At 45.4% G+C, this 25,534-nt stretch overlaps 2 protein-coding genes across 4 annotated transcripts in view; both read left to right on the top strand.

The window, feature by feature from the left end:
- POGLUT3 (protein O-glucosyltransferase 3) overlaps positions 1 to 4,547 on the top strand; it is a 17,754-nt gene extending 13,207 nt beyond the window's left edge. For 2 of the 3 annotated variants that reach the window (XM_066619849.1, XM_066619850.1), the window contains one exon: positions 489 to 4,547. In XM_066619849.1, the coding sequence (XP_066475946.1) occupies positions 489 to 614 (126 nt within the window). In that variant the 3' untranslated portion in view covers positions 615 to 4,547. The remainder of the gene's footprint in view (positions 1 to 488) is intronic. The other variant, XR_010794081.1, reaches the window with a different exon arrangement.
- On the top strand, positions 4,272 to 25,534 carry C3H11orf65 (chromosome 3 C11orf65 homolog). The gene is made up of 10 exons (XM_066619851.1): positions 4,272 to 4,345; positions 8,710 to 8,776; positions 10,579 to 10,693; positions 16,050 to 16,142; positions 16,822 to 16,875; positions 17,050 to 17,250; positions 18,602 to 18,735; positions 22,654 to 22,824; positions 23,482 to 23,537; positions 25,267 to 25,534. Exons 2-10 carry the CDS (start codon positions 8,763 to 8,765, stop codon positions 25,383 to 25,385), a joined length of 957 nt encoding a protein of 318 aa, XP_066475948.1. The 5' UTR covers positions 4,272 to 4,345; positions 8,710 to 8,762; the 3' UTR covers positions 25,386 to 25,534.

Here is a 25,534-nt window from a genome sequence, read left to right as displayed (position 1 = left end):
TTTGACTATTCGATTTATATTTCCCCTCCTCCCTACTTGGACATAAGACTGGCAAATTTTGTTTAAAAGCCCTGATTTACTTACATGATATACATACTTCTGGATACATCCCATCTTAACTGAATGTACTTGGCAAAAGCTTGAACTCAAAGTTGACATGGATAAATCTTAAATATGAGAACGGTTGGACCAAAACAACCTACTAAATGTGGCAATACATGGGTGAGATAGTCATCAGCACACTTGTTTGTGTGCATTTGACCTCAGGTTGGTTTAGGTGGCACTGAAAACAATGCCTAAAAATGTCCATAGGAAGTTTCAGATGTTGCTTAATCCATTAGCAATGCAGTGGCTATTTGAGAGAAAACCCATTCATTGTCAGGAAGTGTGATTAAAGTGACAGTTGAGACTCTGAAGGGGAGGAAAAGTCTTGCTGTTTTGAGTAGCCTGCTGTTTTGTGTTTAATGGGACTGGTTTACATGTTTTAGAAATATGCTGAACGCCAAGCCGGTAAACCTGAAATACGAGATGGAATGGAGATTGTACCTCAGCCTGATGATAGGACTTCAGTCTGCGACTGCCACAGAAAAAAGCCTTCAAGGGAAGAGCTATAAGTAATTGCCAAATGGGGATCAAGCGTAGCCTGTCGCAAGAGTGATGCAATGGCATTTAAGCTGTGAAATCTAAAGCAAGTTTTGGCATTGAGGAATATCTTTTTCCTCTCTCTTGTTTCCTCCATAGAGGGGGTCGTCTTAAAATCTGAACTGAGAATGTACAGCAGTGAGCACAGCTCTCAACCAAACCATTCTAATCTCTTTTGTACATCGTTTGCATAGATGTTTGATAATACTGAGCAGTTATCTAGAGTACTTTTCAAACTGTGGTTTAAATAGTTGATTTCAACAATCCTTACAACAACTCTTTTAAGGGTAAGTCAACATTACTATCTACAAGTGAGGGCTAAGACTGGCAGAAGTGGTTTGTCCAGACCACTTAGTCAGCCTAAAGCGGAGGGGAAATAGGAATTGAAGAATTCTTAACCATAACACCAGCTATCATCATGTATATGTTAAATTCCTAGTATCAGCAGACAGAAATTGGACTGTTTCTTCAATCCAGGGTCTAGTTTTGTATAAGTATAAAACTTTGAATTGGGGAGGAAAGGGGTGATGCAAGCATTATGTTCTTTGCTGGTCATCTAACACTAAATAGTAAATATATAAGCATTAAAAAATGCTGGTATATTTCCTATGTTCCCTGGGGAGGACTCTCAGATCAGTGGAATAAGGCAGATCAGACCTGTGGAACCTGTCAGGTTCACTCTTCAGTTTTCACAGCACAGGACTTGAAAAGACTATGGCTCTAGAGCAGCCATTTGCATCCACTGTGCCATGGCACATTGGTGTGCTGTGATAACTTGGGAGAGAGTAATCTATTAGTAGGGCATTTGGGGCATGTAAGCCTCCCATTGGCAGCACAGTGTGCTTTGTCAGTTGTCAAAAAGCTGATGGTGTGTCTTGACCATTTTAGTGCTTTGCCAGTGTGCCTTGAGATGAAAAAGATTGAAAATCACTGCTGGCTGGCTGCTAAGTGTAGACAAAACCAACAAGACGGTGTTGTGTTTACATTTAACATTATGCTGTACGAATGGTCTGGTAAACAGGTGAAATCATAGACTTACTAAGCAAGTATCGTGCATGTCTAAATTTGTCTAGGGCTTTAATCTTATTATGAATACAAGTTGTATCTTGATTTCAAATCGTGCTCCTACCTATGGATAAAAAGTTGCCCGACAAGATCTTTAAATTAGGTCACTATGCAAAACACCGGAACATCTTTTGAAGTTGCTGAGCGGCTAGACTTATTTTTTTCCCCCATGAACAGGAAATGAAAAGCTAGAGAACTCTGCCAAAACTTGAATGGCACTCAGTCCCAGAATTGAAACTCATAACCAATATGGTTACCAATATGGTAATTTCCTATTACTAAAGAGGCTTTGTTGAGATGTCACCTGACACCCCTTCCCCAAATGGCTCATTTGCTGAAATTAAAAAAACAAAACAGGCTGAAATTGATCCAGACAGGATTGTTTCCAGACACAGGGGAAACATGTGGAAGAAATTAGGTAAGGTAGAACTTGTTTGCCCCACCTTTTCCATGAACAAACTTTCCGTCTGTTTACCAACCAAAACACACACAGTAAGTATTTTGATAGCTTGGACCATGGGTTCACAATGTAGATATGCACCCATTGTGGTATCTGTCAACTCCCTCCTGTTGCCAGTGATGTAATCCTAACAGATCTGTCACTTCTAACACGGGAGGGAGGAGATGTTGCCTATTGGAGTCTTTCCTCAGCCAGCACAGTTCCTGGTTGGCTCAGTTCCAGGCAATCTCTGCAGAGAATTTTTAGTCTCGTTGACTGCCATGAGGTGGCCACCGCACTCAAACAGGGCCCTACCTAAGCATCTCTAGCCTTCCCAGCAGCATTCTCTGCATGTGAGGAGTGAAAGAGAGGCAGAGGGCTTGCACACACAGCCAGTGATCTGAATGTCTCTCCGATCCAGCTGTGTATGCAGCTGCATCCTGCTTTCTCAGAAAAATGAAAAAGGTCAGCCCTTCCAAAAGTTGGACCAGCTGCAGCAGGGAGATGACAGTGCATTTCTTGGGAAGAAGAGAAATTTATCCCACAGGCAGCTGAGGGGCTTGTTTTGCAGCTCTTCAGCTGTGTTCAGCTTGTCTGCAACAACCTTCAGCTTAGGTCACTGCAAAGTTGCTTTCTCATTTTGCATTGTACACCAGCTCACTGAATATGGGTGTTAGGAGCACAATCCTAACCAACTTTCCAGCACTGGCATAGCTGTGCCCAGTGGGGCATGTGCTGCATCCTGCAGTTGGGGGGCAGTCACAGATGCCTCTCAAGCTAAGGCAATATTTGTTCTCTTGCTTCGGAGTTGCATTGCCTTTACCTCGGTGCTAGAAAGTTGGTTAGGATTGCATCCTAAGTTACAGAAAGCTACATCAGTGCTTTCATGCAGGCACAGTACATCCTTAACAAGCCAATCCTAACTAAGTCCCTGCACGGTGATGTAGCAGCACTGTTGCAGCTTCCACCGTATCCCACAAGGGATATTTGGCTGCTGAAGTTCTCCTCAGGGTAAGGGGACATTTGTCCCCTTGCCCTGGGGTAAGCCCCAACAGCTGCTATGGGGTCAATTCAGACCTGCACCAGCTCAATCACTGGCGCAAGTCCATGTTGACCCAGGAAGATGGATCAGGCCCTGGAAGGGAGTCAGGATTCAGCAGGCACCACCACCTTTCCTGCCCCCATCCTGCCCTGAACCTGTCACTGCCCCTATTATATTGGTATAATATTCTGTGGAACATTTGACTACAGTACAAGCAGAAACTGAACTATGACCAGAATTCAATTGCAGTTAATCCTATTTAAGTTTGTGATCCTATGCATACATCTTTGGGAATTTATCATGCAAAAAAGTGGGCTATATGTTCCATATAATTAATAAAAAATTTTAAGCACGTTAGATCTCTCTCACAGAAATTAAGGGGACCTGGGCTGAACCATGCAGATTGGGGAGTAATATAGTAGAATTTACTTTTGAGTAAACATGTGTCGAATTCTGCTATAAAAGTGCCAATTTAGGTTAGCCTAATGTTCTATGTTTTGTTTTTGCTGATATAATACAGTGGGCTCTCCTTATTTGCGGACTCCACACCAGAGAGTTAGAGGGCTTTAGAGGACCTCCCAGGCGCAATTGGTGGTCACCAATGCGAAATGCAAATGACTTCCAGTCATGTCCTGGAGGCCTTTTCAGGAGGCCAGGCGTGACCTGTGGAGGGTTAGGAATTGTGGTATTGTGCTCTCCGCTGCCCCCCTCCCCAGATTTCATTATCCACAAAGTTTAATATCTGCAGGGAGATCCTGGAATGAATCAGTCACAGATACGGCAGGCCCAATGAATCAGGCCCAATGTACGGCATTAGTCAAATGTACAGCAGCGGGAATAGGGAAGTAGCTTTTAAATAATTTCATCACAATTAAAAATGAGTGTTTTTTTCCAGCATCTTCCACTCATTTCAGATGACTGTTAGTGTTTTGTTCCTGCAGTCCATAAAATTGTCGATGCACATAATTTACATTCTTTACATATTTCTCGCGTTCTCTCTGTTTTTGCCAACTCAGCAGTATTAAGATCTTTGTCACAAAACAGGAGTTTCATCTGCAAATCTGACTTATGCAATCCTAACCAACTTTCCAGCACTGGCATAGCTGTGCCAGTGGGACATCCTGCAGCTGGGGGGTAGTCACAGAAGCCTCCTCAAGGTAAGGCAATGTTTGTTCCCGTGTCTCAGAGTTGCATTGTCCTTATCTGGGTGCTGGAAAGTTGCTTAGGATTGCACCCATATTGCAATGGCTCTACATGATTTGTGTTCTCTGAAATGATTTTTGAGAGTGTTTTTCAACATACTCAACAGTTTTTTAAATTTTTTTTATAATTTTAGTAATAAAATTGATTGTTTCTTAAGCATGTCTTAATATGAATTATTTTTTAAGATTATTTCTTTACCATGACTTTTGTAAGCCACCTTGGGTCCCTTCAAGGAGAAAGGCGGGGTAAAAATACTGTAAATAAATAAATATTTACCCCTGCTAATTGGGTAAGAGGCACTTTTTCAAGTGGGTGCTCCTTTTTTTAGCAGGGGGAGAGTAACTGGCCCACCTCACCCCAGCACTGTCTGTTCTAGTGGCTGTCTGCTGGTATTCATTTGCATCTTTTTAGATTGTGAGCCCTCTTGGGACAGGGAGCCATTTAGTTATTTGATTTTTCTCTGTAAACCGCTTTGTGAACTTTTAGTTGAAAAGCGGTATATAAATACTGTTAATAATAATAATAATAATATTGATTATTTCTTAAATGGGTACTATGATGCAATATAAAGCACCAAATAAGAAAAAACAGAAGAGCTCTGCCAATAGACCTGTAACCTTATCTCTAGACAGCCAATTTTAGACAGACACACTGAAAGGAAGGTGAAGGGAAGAGTTGCAGATGTATCATTATCTATTAGCGCATGTTAATGAGTGATGGTTTTATTTATATGAATAAACTGAAGCTAGTGTAAAAGCTTCCACAAGTTTGCATAGAAGCAAGTTTCCTAGTGATTCAACAATACTACCACTGCATCTGCATTACCCTGAATGATTTACTCCTGCTGAAAAAGAATGTATCGAAGGCTAGGGTAGTTGAGTTATAATCAAATTCTGCTTGAATGTGTCTACTGCCAGCTTGGTGTGCTTCAGCTTTCATAAACTAGAGACTAAGATCAAAACCTGACCTCTGAGCTTCAGTGCTGTCCTGTGGTTTGTATGACTTTTAAAAAAACTGTTGGGAACAGTTTGACTACTTTGATCTTATTTGGGGAACATGCAACCTCTGCCCCTAAAAAGACTGCAGGGATCTTTAACTGCCAGTGGCAATACCGCAGATCAAAATGGAGCTTCAGCTTTGCTCATGTTAGGAATAACTTCTCCATATTCAGAAGGAGTGTCTTTTTTTTTTTTTAATCCTGTGTAGTTTCAGCTAGAGAAATCTGCTTTTGCTTATAAAGAATTATATTAAATCCATGATTTTGAATCATACCCCTATCCAGATCAACCTGACTAAAACACTTATGATTGTTCCTCTGCTGTCACGAGGACAGCTTCTAGTTACGCCTCTGGCAATGGGGCATACTCCCTAGAAAGTATATACCGGAGTGATGACATTGTGATGTCACTTCCAGATTCTCCCCAGAGGAGGAGGTGCTTGTGGCTTCATGCTCCCCATTCCTTCTACTATGGAGGCTCCCAGGGAGAAGGCAGGGGGTGCAAAGTCACCAGCATCTTCTCCTCCAGGGAGAACCCAGAAGTGAGTGCCTTGCACATTGCACCCCCCCCCCGGTGTAGCGCCTGGGGCAGATGCCTCTCAGGTGCCACCCTAGTTATACCTCTGCCCATTGCACACCTCAAGGGTGGTCAAACTTGCTTAACATAAGAGCCACATAACGATCAGATGTTTGAGAACCACATTCTTTAAGCAGCATTTAAATTCTTACACATATTCTTCATCACTTACACATAATTCTTCACCACTGTACACTTCATCACGGCAAGCGAATCCGTACCCCAAAGAGCTACTATAGCTGGCCAGTTTCCTCCCCGATTTTACACTGTTTTAAGAAATGCCATGAATGCATTCCTGAGCCTAGTGGATTTGGCTTGCTGCAGCAGCCACCTCTCCACACTCATGGTAGTTCATCCACCAGCCCATGAGGGTGGTAAGTCCAGGTGAGATTGGAAAATGTAAGATCCCAGGGAATTTCTGGGCCCCCTCCTTTGGCTCCTGGGCCCCCTTTTTGATCCTGAGCCCAGGTACAAATTTCTCCTGTAACCATCCCTTGCTCTGTGCCTAGGGTTGCACTGTGAGTCCCATCAGAACACAAGTTGGATTCAATTCCAAGTGAACTGTTCACATGCATAGTGGGTGGGGAGACATGTGAGGCAGAGCCTCCCCACTGGAGTCCTTTGAAAAGCAGCGCCACCACTCACAACCCACAGCGCAAGCACTCACAACCCATGTTCCTGACCATAAGGTCAGATTCAAACATTCAGAGGTTGACTGTTTGGTTGACTGAGAGGTCTGCGCATGGGTTGTGAGTACTTGCATGCCTCGAAGGACTATGGTGGGGAGGCTCTACCACACCTGCCTTCCAACCCACTGCACATCCCTGATATTCAGGTCAAATTCAGGCATTCTGAGATTGACTGTTTTGTGCAGCCCTGTGTGTGTGGTCATTTGCGCCATAGATCTCCCCTCTTTGTTTTTTGAGGTTTTTTTTTAAAACCAGTTCTGCCCAACATTGCATATATGCAACAAGGGATCAAATGTGTACACCTGTGGGCTGGGAAAAAATGGGTTAAACACATTTTCCACCTTGAGGCAGGCCTGCCTCCTTTCAGCATCTGGCCCACCGCCAGGCTGAAGCTGGACCAAGGCCTTCTTGGTTGCTGTGGCAACAGATACACAATTCTTTTCCCCTCAGCAGAACTCTGGCAGGAGCTAATGGTAAAAAAGAGCGGCTTGGGGAGGGGAGAGGGAGGCTCTTGGGTGCCTACCACCTTCTCAAGGTGAGAGACGCAGGCAGGCTCCAACCGGGTTGAGGAGTTAGCTTGACGTATATCCTTTTACACACTGCTTTTCTGGCATGGAAAGTAAGAGGGAGAAGAGCCCCCCCCCCCCCACACACACAGAGTCTTTCACCCAGGTTTGGTGTGTAAAGTGATTGGCTCTTTCCCATTGTATTCTTTCAGCACAATCCTATGCACGGTTACTCAGAAGTAAGCCCCATTGTGTTCAACAGGGCTTACTCCCAGGAAAGTATTATAGAATTGCAGCATCCCTACTTATTTCTATCCCAGCCTTCCTCCAAGGCATTCAGGTTGGTGTACAAGGTTTATGTGCACCATCCAGCCTGTGAGATAGGCTAGTCCAGTGTTTCTCAACCAGTAGTATGGGAACCACCAGCGGTACTTGAGGTGGTTTCTGGTGGTACTTGTGGGAACACTGGACTCCTGCCACTCAGCAGCGAGACCAGGAACGAAACACAACGAACAGAGGTAGGAGGCTTGGCGGGCAGAGGTCCAAAGCATGCTTTTCTGCTCTTGAAAATGTCCTCCCTTCCACCCTGAGCCTCTTACTGGTGTTGGTTGTGTTGCATTCAGCCTCCCAACCCAGCAGTAACTGGCAATGATGTAATCACCAGTTACTTCCAATGGTACTTCAAATAGGTGGACCATGTGAAGTGGTCTAGCAGAGAACAAACGCTGAGAAACACTGGGCTAGACTGACAAAATAATGCAGGGGGTGCAAAATAATGCAGGGGATGGATGGGGGGATATACTTTTCCCTCTCACACAACACCAGAACCAGGGGACATCCACTAAAATTGAGTGTTGGGAGGGTTAGAACAGTCAAAAGAAAATATTTCTTTACCCAGCGTGTGATTAGACTGTGGGACTCCTTACCACAGGATGTGGTGATGCCTTTTAAAGGCCTATATGCCTTTAAAAGAGGACTGGACAGATTTCTGGAGGAAAAGTTTTATTTCAACAAATTATTGCTTATCTGTTCTTTTTAATGTGTATATTTCAACTACAGTTTTGTTCGCTTTGTCGTTTAGGGCTTCAATCTATAAACTGTAAAATGTGAAGAAGTCCTTGAAATCTGTGAAGAGCATTAGAGATCCTATAGTGTGGTTTGTGTGTTACAGTTTTCACTCATATTTTAAAAATGCCTTTTTAGGTTAATGCGTTCAGCAATGTGCATATCTAATTGTCTGAATGCAAAAAAAGTAATTAAGGGCCCAATCTTATCCAACTGTCCAGCGCTGATGCAGCTGTGTCAATGGAGCATGTGCTGTATCCTCCTCAATGTAAGGGAATGTTTGTTCCCTTACCTTGAGGCTGCAGTGTGGCTGCATTGGAGCTGGAGAGTTGGGTAGGATTGGGCCCTAAAATGTTTCATCTTCTTTGCTACATTCTGTCTTCATTTAGTACATGTAATTTGTTTTTTAAAAAACTGTAAAACAGAGAAAATGAACAATGAACCCTTGAATAGCAGCTGTAATGCATTCCATGTCATGTTATAGGATAGTCTGTTGTCAAGAGTATTCTAGCAATCAAAAGCAGAAGTAACAAAGAGATGGAGAGACGTAGGTAAGGCTCTGGAAAGATTTGTATACCTAATGTTAATGCTTGTTCACTAGATCTTGCTCTTAGTAGGTCTCGCTCATGCATTATGCACACTTAATGTATAGTTAGCCCTGTTTTCCTTCATAGGGCTTCATGTTGGCAACCTTCAGTCTCGAAAGACTATGGTATCGCGCTCTGAAAGGTGGTTCTGGAACAGCGTCTAGTGTGGCTGAAAAGGCTGATTCGGGAGTGACAGTCCCTTCCACACCGGGAGCAAGTGCAGTCTATCCCTGGTCTGTCTCCCTGGCTATGGGCCTTCCTTCTTTGCCTCTTTGCCTCAGTCTGTTGGCCAAGTGTCTCTTCAAACTGGGAAAGGCCATGCTGCACAGCCTGCCTCCAAGCGGGCCGCTCAGATGCCAGGGTTTCCCACCTGTTGAGGTCCACTCCTAAGGCCTTCAGATCCCTCTTGCAGATGTCCTTGTATCGCAGCTGTGGTCTACCTGTAGGGCGCTTTCCTTGCACGAGTTCACCATAGAGGAGATCCTTTGGGATCCGGCCATCATCCATTCTCACAACATGACCAAGCCAACGCAGGCGTCTCTGTTTCAGCAGTGCATACATGCTAGGAATTCCAGCTTGTTCCAGGACTGTGTTGTTTGGAACTTTGTCCTGCCAGGTGATGCCAAGGATGCATTGGAGGCAGCACATGTGGAAAGCGTTCAGTTTCCTCTCCTGTTGTGAGCGAAGAGTCCATGACTCGCTGCAGTACAAAAGTGTACTCAGGACGCAAGCTCTGTAGACCTGGATCTTGGTATGTTCCGTCAGCTTCTTGTTGGACCAGACTCTCTTTGTGAGTCTGGAAAACATGGTAGCTGCTTTACCGATGCGCTTGTTTAGCTCGGTATCGAGAGAGTGTCGGAAATCGTTGAGCCAAGGTACACAAAGTCATGGACAACCTCCAGTTCATGCTCAGAGATTGTAATGCAGGGAGGTGAGTCCACATCCTGAACCATGACCTGTGTTTTCTTCAGGCTGATTGTCAGTCCAAAATCTTGGCAGGCCTTGCTAAAACAATCCATGAGCTGCTGGAGATCTTTGGCATAGGGCTTATGCCATAGGGCTTATGCCATCATAGGGCTTATGCGCAAGAAAATGTGTTTAGGATTGGCCTTTATGGCTGTAGTTGTAAGGCACCTTATGAGGTTTTTAACCTACAAGGGCGAATATAAATCTCTTTATTAAATAAATACTTCCAGATACAAACACCTTAGGTTACATTAAAGCATTTTACTTCCAGTAAATAATTTCTAAATTGTATCAATGTGCTTCAGATAATGAAAGGCAGCCACTGTTAAATTCAACACACATGCTGATCAATGTGGGTCTTTTACGCAACTTGCAAATGAAAAAAGTTTCCTTCCTTAACATCACTAATGATAAGTATCTGAAAAGGTTATCTTTGGCAAGGAAAGCTGCAGAAATAAGAGCAATAATATGTAGCTGAACAATGCATTCCATTGAGAAACATTATATATTTGCTTTAATTCCTTAAAGATTTCTTGAGTTTCTATATAAGCTGCGTAAAGGTTAACTGTTACAAATTGCTTGTTCAGTCCTCACCTAGGATAAGAAGTGGTAAACAAACAAGTCCGGTCATCATTGATATTTTCTTTTACTCCTTAAACAGAATTCTAGTAATAAAGCTTGATTGATTATTTATCACGTCTATTTTACCTAACCTTAAAATGAGCAAAACCCTTTTTTTTAAAGTGAAAATAATTCTTGGCAATAGTTGTGAAAGATATCCCTGAAATATATTGTTTTAGGAGGAGCACAAAACGTTTAAGAAAAGTAGACGCATGGCTAGGGTTATACCGTCAAGAGCAAGAGAGAAGGGTTAAAGCAGTAACTATCATTCAGAAAGCCTGGAGAAGATGGCTGGTGAGTTGGAAGTTCCACTCATTTAAATGCCTGAATTTTCAGACCTCTGTCTACAATAATTTAATGAACGTTGTGACCAAGTGTTTGCTGCTTGTGACAGGCGCAGCTCAAAATGTCTGCTGCCTGGGCTCTTTAGAACAGTGGTTCCCAAACTGGTGGGTCTTGACCACCAACCAGGTAAGCACTTCTTCCTGCTCCTTTAAGGATCGCTCTGCTGCTGGGGAGAGGGTTTTTTTTTTTTTTTTTTTACACTTACCTGGGGGAGTGCTGGTCTGAGGGAGGGTGTATGTGGGGAGCCCTGCAGAAGCCTCTGCAGGGCTCCCCAAGCCTCTGTTATAGTAAAAAAAACATAATTGAAAACAACATCCACGCACACTTACAGTGCTCCCAACTCCCTTGTAGGAGTTTAGGACACACTGCTTTAGAAAGTATTGAAGGACTGTAGTGTAACCTTGCTTTTCCCAGAAGTTATGGCAGAAACTTATTAACAGTATTTTCAACTAAAAGTTCACAAAGCGGTTTACAGAGAAAAATCAAATAACTAAATGGCTTATAAATGGCAAATAACTTATATGGCAAAAAGTTCCAACAGAAGGAAGTCTGAAAACTGCTGTGTTAGACCAGTGGGTCAGCGAGCTTCATATACTTTCTCTAGCACTGGGCCATGGGTTTGATAAAGTAACAAAGCTGTTAATTCTCCATGGTAGCCCTCATTGCGTTATGCATCCCTATATTTGGAGTGTCTTCCTTGGGTTTACCTTGGCCACAATTCATCTGAAACATATATAAAACCAACTTGCAGTGCAGGATGATATTCCTGATGTACACCTTTCAGCTGGGATGGGATCGTTTCTAAATTCATGAGCATTGGCAGAATACAAAATGAACTGGAGGAATGAAACTGCACCAGTATTGCAGCACCCTTGTGGCTACCACTGTATATATTCCGGCAGATTATTATTAGGCAAAATTGGGAATGTGATGTAGGAAGAGCAGGGCATAGTCTCTAGATCAGCAGTATTCAACCACTGTCATGGCTGCACTGTGTCAACACTGATGTGCTGCAAATGGTCTGCAGACGTGTCGCAGGAGTTTGGGGAGGGTGATTTATTCATACTGCCATTGTGGGTGTGAGCCCCCTGGCAACAGCATGGTGTGCCTTGTCAATTGTAAAAAAAAACTGATGGTGTGCCTTGACAATTTTAGTGCCTTGTCAATGTGCCGCGCATTACAACTGAGAAGCCTCCGCCTTGTATCCCCCACCAACTGCACCTCTCTAAATAGTGGAACACAGAAGCATGCAATGCATGCAGTAAGTGGGTTGATTCCTGTGAGAGAAGATAGTTATGGCACAACAGGGTGGTTAAATGTTTGTAGTGTAGTTATACTTGTAGATTCACCTGACCCCATTTAACAAAAATAATCTTTTCAGTCAGGTGCAGGCCCTTATTCTGAGCTTATTATAAAGATAATTCTAGCAGTCAAAGAGGCTGGGAACATTTGTTCTCTTACCTGAGGAACATTTGTTGCCTTACCTTGGGGCTGCATTGTGGCTGCACCGGTGCTGGAAAATTGGATAGGATCAGGCCCTTTCAGCCCAATACTGAGCTGCCTGGGGTGCGGGGCTGTGGCAGCGCCGAAAATGGCTGCCGCCACATCCTGAACGCACCAGGCAGCTGCCAGCAGCACCTTGCGAGAAGGGGACTTTTGTCCCCCTTCCCCTGGGTAAATAATAATAATAATAATAATAACTTTATTTTTACCCCGCCTTTCTCCCCGAAGGGACTCAAGGCGGCTTACAACATATTAAAAACAATTTTAAAAACAAATAAAAACATATCAGCACATCATAAAAAACAGCAGTCAGAGTAAAAAAATAGGTAAAAACAGCATAGAGCAGCAGCAAGTCATAAAAGAATCAGGCCTGTAAAAAATATTATAGGATGCTAAAAAGATGTTAAAAGGCTGAGAACTCAGAAGGCCTGTTTAAACAGAAGGGTCTTCAGGCCTTGCCGAAAGGTCTCAAGAGAGGGAGCCATTCTTAAGTCAAGGGGAAGGGAGTTCCATAGCATTGGTGCCACTACTGAGAAGGCCCTATTTCTTGCAGCCACCCCACGTACCTCCCTAGGCGGCGGCACTTGTAAAAAGGCCTTCTCTGATGACCTGAGAGGGCGAGCCGGATTGTACGGGAGCAGGCGATCTCTAAGATACCCTGGTCCAGAGCAGTATAGGGCTTTAAAGGTCAATACCAGCACCTTGAATTGGGCCCGGAAACGAATGGGCAGCCAGTGCAGCCGCTGGAGAAGCGGACTGACAGAGTCGAACCGTCTACCTCCAGTAACCACGTGGGCCGCCACATTCTGCACTAGTTGCAGTTTCCGAACTGTCTTCAAGGGCAGCCCCACATAGAGCACGTTACAGTAATCTAATCTCGATGTCACCGAGGCATGGATCACCATGGCCAGGTCTGCACGATCCAAGTACGGCCGCAGCTGGCGCACCAGCCGAAGCTGAGCGAAGGCCCCCCTTGCCACAGCCGCCACCTGGGAATCCAGGAGCAGCTGCGAGTCCAGGTGGACCCCCAAGCTGCAGACCTGCTCCTTCAGAGGGAGTGCAACCCCATTCAGCGCAAGCCGATAGTCCAGCACCTGCATCGAGGATTTCCGAACCAGGAGAGCCTCTGTCTTATCCGGATTTCATTTCAACTTGTTAGCCCCCATCCAGATCCTCACTGCCTCCAGACAGCGCTCCAGGCCCTCAACTGCCACCCTGGAGTCTGGAGGAAAGGAGAGATAGAGCTGGATGTCATCAGCATATTGATGGCACCCCACTCCAAACCCCCGGATGACCTCTCCCAGTGGTTTCATGTAGATGTTAAATAGCATGGGGGACAGAATTGAGCCCTGTGGCACCCCGCATCTCAAAAGCCAGGGTGTCGAACAGGCATCCCCCAGCACCACCATCTGGGACCGACCCTCCAAGTAGGAGCGGAACCACTGCAAAACAGTGCCTCCAGCTCCCAACTCGGCCAATCGGCCCAGAAGGATAGCGTGGTCAATGGTATCGAAAGCCGCTGAGAGGTCCAGCAGGACCAACAGGGACGCACTCCCCCTGTCCAGTTCCCGGCGTAGGTCATCCACCAAGGCGACCAAGGCGGTTTCCGTCCCAAAGCCCGGCCTGAAGCCAGATTGAAAAGGATCCAGATAATCCGCTTCATCCAAGACCCTCTGGAGTTGGGACGCCACCACCCGCTCAATTACCTTGCCCAGAAACGGGATGTTGGAGACTGGCCGGTAGTTATCCAACAGAGTGGAATCCAGGGAGGGCTTCTTCAGGAGGGGGCGAACCACCGCCCGTTTCAAAGCGAGTGGTAACGTCCCCTCCATCAAGGAAGAGTTGACCACCCTCCCTGTCCACTCAGCCAGCCCACCCCGGGCAGCTCTTATCAACCAAGCTGGGCAAGGGTCGAGCAGGCAGGCAGATGGCCTCACACTCCAAAGGAGTCTGTCCACATCCTCAGGCTGTACAAGCTGTAAAGAATCCCACAACACAGGACAAGCAGTTGCCAAGGGGACATTGTCAGACACTGTCAATGTGGCATCCAAGTTGTGACGAATACGATCGATTTTATCTGCAAAATGTTGCGCAAACACATCACAGCGGCTGACCGTGTATTCCTCCTGGTCTACTAGGGGGGCCTGATGGAGGAGGCCCCGCACCACACAGAACAGCTCTGCCGGACGGTTGTCAGCAGACGCAATGGTAGCAGAGAAGAACGTTCTCTTCGCTGCTACCACCGCCACGGAATAGGTTCTGTAATGGGCTCTACTCCGTGTCCGATCGGATTCATCCCGAGTTTTCTGCCACCGTCGCTCTAGATGCCTGCCCTGCCGCTTCATCCTTCGCAGCTCCTCAGCAAACCAAGGAGCCGCTCCGAGTCTGCGACGTGGCAGAGGTCGCTCCAGAGCAATCTCATCCACTGCCCTGGTCATTTCCCCATTCCAGAGGTCAACCAGGGCCTCAGATGAGACGCCAGTCTTGGCAGTGGGGAAATCCCCCAGAGCCCTCAGGAAACCTTCAGGATCCATTAGCCTCTGGGGGCGGGCCATAGAAAATGGTCCCCCGCCTCTGCGGAGGTAGGAAGTCGCAACAAGCCTAAACCTTACCAGGAAGTGATCTGTCCATGACAACGGAGTGATCTTGATCTCCTCTACGTCCAGATCACTGCCCCCGTGCCCAGCTGTAAACACGAGGTCCAGCACGTGTCCTGCAGTATGTGTTGGGGCCAAGATCTTCTGGGACAGGCCCATGGTTGTCATGGCGGCCATGAAATCCTGAGCTGCACCTGATGCAGGGGCCTCGGCATGCACATTGAAGTCCCCCAGCACTAATAGGCGGGGGGCCTCCAATGCCACCCCCGAGATCACCTCAGTCAGCTCAGGCAGGGAGACTGTTGGGCAGCAGGGCGGGCGGTACACCAACAGAATCCCAATCCTGTCCAGCCCTCTCAACACAACATGCAGGCACTCGAACCCAGCAAACTGCTGGACAGGGCACCTGGTAAGGGAGATGGACTCACGATAGACCATTGCAACTCCCCCTCCCCGTCCCTGCAATCTTGGCTGCTGCAACACCTGGAAACCTGGAGGACAAAGTTCAGAGAGACTAACTCCTCCCGCCATGTCCAACCAGGTCTCCGTAATACATACCAGGTCGGCTTTCTCATCCAGGATGATGGATGGAGCAGCACCGCAATGGGGCTACTCAATTCACCACCAACCAAATCAAGTGCTGCCGTGTCAGGCAGTCAGGCGGTCCCACATCCCTCCCTTCCCGCTCCCTCCCCCCAGCACACCTCCTCCCCACCCTTTCCCTGCCTCCTGCCTCCCCATAACGCCTCCTGCCCACCTCCCCCCTCCCCAGAATGCCTGCTCCCTGCCTCTCCCCACACCTCCACTTACCTTTCTCCTCTGCTTGGCAATTCGCACAACTGCTGAGCAGCAGAGCTTGGGTTCTCGCCCAGTGCTAGGGCCAGCAAATGTGCCTTATGGCATGTTTGCGACAGTGCATGCCAGCAGTAAGCTCAGGATTGGGCTCTTAGTCATTTGAATTAACTTCAAAGCCCATTTTTGCTTCCATCTCTTTACTTCTTGTAATCTGGGATTATAACAAATTATAAGAAGTATTCCTCATAATTTGGTTACTATAAAAGGTTATAGTACATCAAGTGTTGGTGAAATTCAATATCCCTTAATCTGAATAGGTGTTTGTTTAGGAATTTGAACATTATGTGATGTATTATTCCCAAAATGTGATAGATTGCCTAATATCTGAATTGCGTTTCCTCCTTGGTCAGGATATTGGTGTATTTGGCTACTATAAGGAGCTAATAGGCTTTAGAAAATGCGGGGAACCTTGCCAACTGATGAAATGCATTGATCCTAAAGAGGTAAGTGTTAAATTGATGAAGTTATTTGATGATAAACCAAGTTTTTTGAAGTTTGAACTTGAGGGTGAATTTTACTGTTTCACCCCCATTGTTCCAAAATAAAACCCATATTGATGAATCTGTGTTGCCTGAAACTTCTGGCTTTCACCAAAGAACCATTTAACACACTTAAATTTTATTTATCTCACTGGGCAGCTCAAGGTGACTTACAATTAAAATAAAACAAAAAAGAATAAAACATAAGCTAGTGCAAAAACAATAAATTTAAAAAGAGCATCAGCAACACCATTTGTTGACACACCACTTGTGACACATCAATAACACCACTTGTTGACACACCACTTGTGTCACCACTTGTGACAACACCACAACTGAAAAATCAGTTACGCTTAATCTGTTCTTCACAGATGTGAGTTTTGCGAAGAAAACCATTTCAGAAATCTACCTGCTTCTGTGCCCACCCAGCTTCCTTTTCCTCCTCCTTGCTGGCCACAGTTTTGAAACCTCAGTGAAGAAATTACACAGTAGCACTTTACATTAATTAACTAGCACAATAATTAACTGCAAAGCAATAATCAAGACTTAAAAGTGTAAGCAATATCTACAACCCAAAGAGACAATTGGCTATTTAAGCCTCTAATAAATGAAATGGATCCTCAATCTTTTCCCTTCATTGCAGGCAGAATATTTGGATGCTGCAGCTGGAGTTCATATCCGATTCAGATTAGGTGGAGTAAGTATAAACCAAACGGTTTGAGTAGTGGTGTGGATTTGGCCTGTGGGCCCTTAAGTTGCCAACTCCTGGTTTAAGACGATCAATAGAGAGATGTTTAAAATGCTTCTGTTTTAAAAATAGCTGTAATGACTAATCCATTTTCTCATCTTAAAATGGAATATTTCTCTGCAGCTTACGTTTCCTCCAAACATATATTACAAAATATACACCCACAGACCTGTTGTGGACCTATGTGCAAACAGTCCTAAAGACTATGCAAAGCTTGCAGTCAAAAAATGGCAATCTGGAAAGCACCAGAAAGAGAGTGATGAGGATCGTAGTGGCTGGTACAAACGTATTGAGAATAATGGCTGGAGACTTCTTTCCATTCGGGTAAGAAAATAAAAGTATTTATGCCTTACTGTCATCTGCCCAAAGTGCCAGCAAAGCTCATTTGGGTGAGCTGACGTAGTGATGCGTGTATTTTAGTTTCCATCATTTTTACCTTGGCTGCTCTTACAAGCAAATGTGGCTAACTCCATAGTCTTCAGTGTACTTGCAGTAAGAACTCTCACTGACATTGAGACAGTGTCTTTGAGCAGATTAGTGTTCTTTACACAGTGGTAGCAGTTACCAGTTTCCACATACCTGACCTAGATAACTCTCAACATATCCTATGGCTGGGATTAGACATTTACTGTCATTTTTCTCTTCCCTCAGTAACGTGGCAAGGAGAACAAAGCATGTGATATAATCATATTTCAAGTTTCCTCTGCCCCTACAAATGCTAGTCAATGGGCAACCCAATCCTAACTTGCGCTGGAGCAGGCAGGCCAGTGTGCCTGCACTGTATCCAGCACAAGTTTCAGGCAGTCAGAGGCTTAGTCAGGGGCAAGGGAAAACATTTCCCCTTACCCCGGGGTGAGCCACTGCAGTCCCAATGGGGCTACCCAGATCTGCGCCACTTCCGGAGGAGGCACAAACCTGAGTAGCCTGGGACTGTCCTGGGCCGCCCAGAAACGGGGTCAGGATCTGGCGTAACTTGCCTCCTGCTCCCCATCTGCCCACCCCGGGAATGCTCACCATCCACCCTCCCCCTCCCCTCCCACATCCTGAAACGACTCCCTCCTGCCTCTTTCCCACCCTTCCCACACACACCCCCGACCTCTGCACCAGCCAAGTTCAGCTGACACAAATTTACCTTTTCCTGTGGTTTGCGTTGGCGTGGGAAGGCCAGCGTACGTCCTTGTACCGGCCTCCTTCCTCTCCCAGTGGTGTAAAAGTGCTTTACGGCACTTTCACGACACCGGTGAGCTGGCGCAAGGGACTTTTGTTGGCCCATCTCCTTTGTAGGATGCACCCATAGTGAGCAAGGGCAGGAAAAATTAGTATATTGATGTTCCAATTTTACCACATATAACTGGTGGTCATGTTTCTCCAGATCTAGCTTAAAATGCTATGACGGCTGTGCCCTGTTTGTATGCTGTATTTGATTGTGTGCTGTTTTTGTTTTTAATTTATCTCATTGTCATTTCTTCTGTAAGACACATTGTGATTTGAAAAATGAAAAGCAAGGTATAAATATGGCTGCTGATAACGAGTTTTCCAGAGAGTTTAAGCCGGAACAGCAAAAGCAGATCGGGCCACTGGCTTAGATGGTGAAAAAAAGAGGGCTGAGTGTTATTGGGGATAAAATGTTCTAATGAATGTGAATTGGTTTGAGCTGGTTCTACAATTATTTCAGTTTTGGAAGGCCTTGGATCCTTTAACTGCTGAAGATAATGATAAAGTAAAAGAATTCCAAGTCTGCAGAGTGCGGAAGAAACAAGATGTGGAAAGAACAAGAAAAATGAGAAAAATAAAATGGCTGAAAAAAATGTGAGTTCAAAATTCAGCCCATACAGGGAACTGTGTTACTATTAACCATCTTCATGATGTTTAATTACAGTTTGTTCAGCTGCTGAGTAGAAATCTATGATGAATAAGGTATGCTTGTTGCTGGTGCCAGGTTGCTGAGACCTGGGGCAAAGCCCTGAGTTAAGTGCTACCATTGCCACCAGTACTGAGATTCAGGGATTGATACAGTTTGATGATGGATATGGGCCCTCAGCTGTCTGAGAAATATCCAACATAGCTCCTGTCTCTTGTTAAAAACTGCTATGAACTTTCTTAGAATTAAATCCATTAAGGGAGAACATATTACAAATGTGGCTTTTCTTGGTGAATTCAATTTAAATTATGCTTTGCTTAATCCAGGGCTTTTTAAACTGGAGCATCACGACACCCCAACCTGTGGGCCCTGGCCTCTGCCACCTTAAGGGGCGGGAGCAGCGAGGAGGCAGCGGCGCAAGCCCCAGGATCACGCTGCTCAGAGGGCTGCAGGGGCTTGACTGCACTTACCAGAGCCTCCTGCAGCCTCCCTAAGTTTGCAACAGGTTTGCAGAGACTTGGCTGCACTTACCAGAGCCTCCTGTAGCCTCCGGGGGGTGCAGGAAGCCCTGCGCGAGTGTCTGCAGGACTCCCCAATGCTTTAGAAGTGAAAGTGGAACGACTGAGCCCCACCTCCGCTAAAGCGGAAGTGAAGCGCAATTGCAGGGCTTCCTGCACCCCCAGGAGGCTACAGGAGGCTCTGGTAAGTGCAGCCAAGCCTCTGCAGCCCCCTGAGCAGTGCGATCCTGGGGGTCACGCCGCTGCCTCCCCCTCGCCCCCGCTGCCTTCCTGTCGCAAACTTAGGGGTGCTCAGAGTTCTTGGTTCTCGAACCCTAAAGCCCTCAAGGCCCCCATCCAGTAGTACTGCCACCACCCTGTAGGTGCCAGTGCCTCAGTCCAGGGACACTGAGACCCTCTAGGCTTAACTCTATCCCTTGCAGGCACTGAGCTCTTTCTCCAGTTAAAGCTTCAGTCCTCAAGTTACTAGACCTCAATGAGCACTTGGTAGCTTGCTGAATGGCTAGGCAGGATTCTGAACCTTTGTCCCCAATAGGCAATGAAACAACTTGGTAAAAGAGATTTTAGTTTATTAAGTACATAAGGTTACATAAAGTTACAGTAAGGCAGCAAATGCTAGAGGCATAAACATCTAGGAAACATACTAGCAATAAAATAATAAAGCTAGCTGGCTATCTCTCTTAATCCCTATCTCTCACCTGGGTCAGTTACTCTTGTAGATCTTTTAGCTGCAGACTACTTATGAGGCCAGGTGCCCATGGTAGACAATGGAGCTCGCAGCATGCAGGATGTTGCACCCAAAAACTCTGTTCAAGAAGGACCACCACACCCCTTGGGGCACTCATTATTATATTTCTTATGCCAATAGTGCTAAGGTGACTTCATACTTATTTAGACTGTCCAGTCAGAAACTTTTGAGGACAGAACCTTCTTAAAGTTGCCCTGGCTGCTAGCCTCTCATAGTTCTTTACCCCTCCCAACTGGAGATCCATAGCTGCATTCCATTCCGCTTGATCAAGCACCTCTCAGTCTACTGAGGTGCTAAACATTCCAATGGGTTGTAATTCTTGTTGTCTGTCCTTTCTGGCCAGCAAAGGAGAGACAACAATCTTTTTGTTTACTCACATTCTTGCAGCTAGGCACTGCTAGCCACTTCTCTGTTACTTACTTAGTTTGGTTCAGGCTTCACATGCTAACCTAGGCCTAACATGTACATATTCATGACACTCCACCCCCACCGCCCCCGCAAGAACTTAGAGCAGTTTCTAAACTCCAGTAGTTTGAAAACCACTGGTTTAATCTCTTTGTGTTTGTAGGAACAGTGTGATGCTTAGCGGTTTATGATGTAGGAGGCTCTCAACAAAGTGCTCTCTTTAGATCATCTGTCTGAGTGGGTCCTTAGAAGTTACTCTGCCACAATTACTTGAAGGATCTGGACACAGAAGTGATTTTAGGTATAACCAGTAGACACTTCTGAGGGTCCTTGGCCCCACTGGTGTTCCAGGGAGAGGTCGGGGGGGGAATGCCCCAGGGCACCACCCCATGTGGGGCAGTGCCGCGACCTTTCACTTCTGCTGTTGCCTTTTCTTTTTTTTTTTTTACTGGGTTTGTTTTCAGGCCTGTTTTAGAAGGGCTTTTAGCTGCTGGGAAGGCTGCCTGTGGCCTCCCTAGCCCCTGAAGACCTTCAGAGGCCTTCAGAATGCTGAAAAATGGCACTTCCAGTTTTCAGAGAAAATTGGAAGTGACTCTTTCTGGTGGGGGGCAACATTTTGCATACCTGGCCCCGGGAGGTACAGGGGCCATACTGCAATTGCTTGGCCCTCAGTGGCTGTCCAACAATACTGATAGCTGATGCTAACCCAATTAATTGTGACCAATATGCAGCAGAACAAGTCAAAATATATTGACTTTAAAAATAGTTGTAAAAGTATTTTTCAAAGTTGCAAGTGAGCATATAGATCACTGTTGTCCAACATGCAGCCCACGAGGCTAATTCTGGTGGCACTTGGGCAGTGCTCTGCCTTTGCTCATCAGCTGGATTGGGGTGGGACCATCTAGGGAAGGGAGCTCTTGCAAGGCTGCTAGTCTCATGAGAGCTTGCCCAGCATGCCCCCCTCCACTCCAGCTGATGAATGCAAAGGCGCTCCGCAGAGCCTTCATGCTTGTCAGCTGGACTGTGGTGGGGCATGCTGGTGGCTTTTTGGTCTCCCTACCACACCAATCCAGCTTCTCTTTTGGAGAAAGAGAAGCTGAAAAGGCACACAGCACCCACCTCTTCTCTTCATGTTCTGACCTTGCTGAATGACTTCAGTAGGTTCAGAATGTGGAATTGGTGATGATGTCATCACGGTGATGTAACTGGCTGCCAATTACCTCCTGTGTCGGTCCAGCTGAGGGTCATGAAAGGGTCACCCCCCCCCAGTTGCCCAAAGTTGGACTGCCCTGAACTAGACACATGTTGGTATTTAGCCATGGGCCTTTCAGTGTTATTTCTTTTAAAGAAAACTTGACTGAATGAAAGTCTAAGATTATGCTGCCATCTACAGTGAGAACATGGCAACAGTGAACAAGTCAGCTACATTGAAAACATGGTATGCATCGCTTAATGGTGGGGATACGTTCTCCAAATAACATTGTCAAGCAATTTCATCATGTGATCCTTACCTTTGTATTGTGTTGGTATTGTCATTAAGAGGCCCTAAAAGCGTCTCCCAGGTCACGCTAGGCCTCTACTGGCCTTGTTATGGCCCGCAGAAGAAGCAGTTTCTGGTTATTGGAAGCAAACTGGAAATAGTTTTCCAAAAACTGGAAGTAGCTTACAGAGGCTTCTGCTGGCCATTCGGAAGCCCATGGAGGCCTGACACAACCGTGAAGAAGCTTCTGGGGCCTCCTAAAGACAACTCCAACACCATCAACACAAAGGTAAGGAGTTTCAGCATCTACACGGTGAACCAGTGATGGACCATTGTATACACAGTCTGCTGTTAGTCGTCAAAACTACAGGAAGACTTGAAGCACCATAAAGTACAAGCCTTGCATCCCCAACTAAATTAGTGCTACCACCACCTCAAATGCCTTCCATAAATAGAGGCTTCCTTTGAGAATGGAATGCGCCCCTTTGCTCATGAAATACCCCTTCTATACATGGAAACATTTTTTATTTGTAGAGCATTCTGGTTGTGAGCAGAACTCTTTTTCTGTTTGCAGAGGAAGCTTCCATTCATGGAAGGAGCTCCTATAGAGTAACCACTCGTCAGGATGCCACCAACACATCCATTTCAGCATAAGCTTTTTGGACTACTGCCCACTTCATCTGATGAATGACAAGCATGTGTTTCCGTTTCCTAGGTACTTTGCAGAAAAATTGCAAGCTAGAACTGTGGACCCAAAGGAAACTCTCTTAATTGCAAGAGTAACTGAAGGGTTTTGCAAGACGGTGAGGGATGAAGTTATAGACTCTGTGATGGAATGGGAAGTGGATGAAATGCTGAAATGGACAACGGCTCTCAACTATGACGAGTAATTTTTTTAAAGCTGTCCTTTTATTCCTCTTAAGCAGGGGTGTCCAAAGTTTTTGGCAGGAGGGCCACATCAGCTCTCTGACACTACGTCGGGGGCCAGGGATAAAAAGAATTAATTTACATTTAAAATTTGAATAAATTTAAATAAGTTTACATAAGTGAATATATTAAAGATGAACTTATATGAATGAATGAAGGTCTTGCAATAGCTCAGGCTGGACTTTTTTTGCCTCTGCTACTGCATCAGACATGAAAAAGCAAGCAGTGGAGGAAGCCCTCATCCCACAGCTCACACGAGAGGTCAAACAGTCACCCTCACACTGAGAACAGTTGTATCGGGCCAGTGCGAACAAATCTCTGGAGGGCCAGAGGCTCACTGGAGACTGGGGGTTCCCTGAGGGCCGCATTGAGGGGCCTCGAGGGCCGCAAGTGGCCCCAGGGCCGGGGTTTGGGCACCCCTGCTCTTAAGTCTTCCTCCTATTTGTTATTGAAAAGACTATCTCAATGTCCCGCCCCCAAATTATGTGTGACATTGCGTCATGTGATGTGTTTCAACAATTAAGGTAATCTACAAACACACAACTTTTTGTCTGTTGTTTTTTTTCTTGGCTTATCACTTACTTTCTCACTGAATGTGCCTGTATATTGTGCCTAGCTATGTTAAGCAATGGAAAGAACTTGGAACAAGCAACATTTCAGAAGCCTTCCAAGGTAAACCCTGTCTCTTCTCACAATTGGTTTGAAAATAAAATGAAGGGCTCCAGTTTTGAAGCAGGACTGATGACCCTTAAAGGGAGGCCACACATGCTCCCCTTCCCTGACTTGTTGGTTTGGCTTGGAGGAAGCCTCACCCGATTCTTGAAACATTCCATGTATGGCCCCAACTAGCTGGCACAGCACATTTGACCCTATAAACCAAAGCCATTTTCTGTGAGTGTCCTGACTTGGAGTAAACAAAGTTGTTCGTGACATAAAAGAAAGGGTTCCAGTCCTAACTGCCCTGACCAACTTTATGGCCAGATTCAGTCAGGAAGTACATGCAAACGAAGCACTAGGCCTCCACAGTGAGTTATTTGTTGCATCCTTGGTAATGCTCAAAATAATAGTGACTCCCATTTAAGATTGGGAAGGAACAAACAAGGGCCATCCGCTCACAAAAGTTCCAAATACATAAGGTTGCAAATACATTGTTTTGAGAATAATTTGGAGTCTGTGGCCATTCTTTATAGGGTTTTGTTACCAGCAGTAGCATACCAAGGGTGGGGCGGGTGGTCTCCCCTGGATGTCAGATATGCCACAGAGTGGCCAGTAGACTTGGCTTCCACCAGGGGACTCTCAAGGCAGGGGTCAGGTCTGCTTCAAGTGGCTGGTAGCCCTGGCTTCCATTAGGGAATCTTGAAGCGGAGGCCAGGTCTGCCTATGGCTTTGAGTGGCATGCAGGCATGCTAGCCTGCACCGTCGTGGGACAATTTCAGATGGTCTCCATTCATTTCAGTATTTTATTTTTAGTATATTAGACTTATTACCAACAGGGTATGTAACTGCATTTGGGGAGATCTGTACTTTTAACAGGCTACAACATTTATGCTTTTAACAATGATAGCCTATGGCAGGGGGTGTCAAACATAAGGCCTGGCCTGTGAAGTTTTTTATCTGGCCCTTACGCTCTCAGCTGCTGAGCAGTAAGGATATGATAGATTTTGTGTGCAAAGTGCTTTACCTATATTATCTTGTAGTCCAACTCTGAGGTGAGTGTCATGATCCCCATGTTGTAGCTAGGAAACTGAGGCTGAGAAACAATGGCCTGTCTAAGGCCACCTACTGAGTTGATGGCAAAGAGGAGATTTGATTGAACTGGGGACATTCTAAGCTGCAGGTCATTCTCTTAACCATGTTGCTACACTGGCTCTCAGTTTTTCCCATGCTAATTTTAGTCTTTAAAGAGTTGGCAGTGATGACACTTTGTCTGCAGCCCTATACACTTATCCAAGAGTTGTTTTTGAATAAGACTTGCAATGTTTTGTACTGTTTGCCTCACAGGCTGTTGCTGCTGCTAACAGAGCAGTTGGTTCGGTGGGCATAATTAATGTATGCTTTAGGATTCAGATTAGCATGGTACAGTAGTTCACTTTTTCAAGTCCAGAATAGGGATAGCCTAATAGCTAGCGGCTGAGTTGAAATTTAAACTGAGTATGTCCTTGCTCTTATTAAGATCTATTAGACAACACAAGCTATTATATTTTTTCAACTTTTCATGTGACAAGCACCTGCTGGAAATGGTTTTCAAGTGTCAAGCGCTTGAAATAGTTTAAGGGACAAGCACTTGCTGGAGATGCTCTAAGAGTATTTCCTGCTACATGCAGGAGGTTAGGCCTTTCAGGTCCCTTCAACTCTAGGAATCTACGATTCTCTTAATTTCTATTTCTGTTTTGAATCCTAGGTTTCCAGTTTACAGAGCAACGTTATGACTCTTTTGACTTATCAAAGATACCAGAAATGCTCAAGAAAATAGCAGACTCTCCAGGGAGAAGTAGCAGAGGCACAACCCCATATAACTGAAGATGGATTTCAGTGAAAACAGACACACCTGACAACTTTACAAGCATCATCTGCAATGATATCAAGCTAAAATGACGAGAATGTAGAAAGAATGACTGTGCATTATACTGTTTATACTGTATCCTTAATATACAATCCAAAAGAATTTT

This window comes from Tiliqua scincoides, chromosome 3 (genome assembly GCF_035046505.1).
Source record: "Tiliqua scincoides isolate rTilSci1 chromosome 3, rTilSci1.hap2, whole genome shotgun sequence".
Lineage (NCBI taxonomy): Eukaryota > Metazoa > Chordata > Lepidosauria > Squamata > Scincidae > Tiliqua > Tiliqua scincoides.
Note: the sequence above shows the minus strand (reverse complement) of the source record. Positions and strands in the feature narration are given on the sequence as shown.

Coding starts and splice junctions, on each gene's coding strand:
- C3H11orf65 (XM_066619851.1), top strand. Junction 10,694..16,049: donor AAGCCTGGAGAAGATGGCTG/GTGAGTTGGAAG, acceptor CTCCTTGGTCAG/GATATTGGTGTATTTGGCTA. Junction 23,538..25,266: donor CATTTCAGAAGCCTTCCAAG/GTAAACCCTGTC, acceptor TTTGAATCCTAG/GTTTCCAGTTTACAGAGCAA.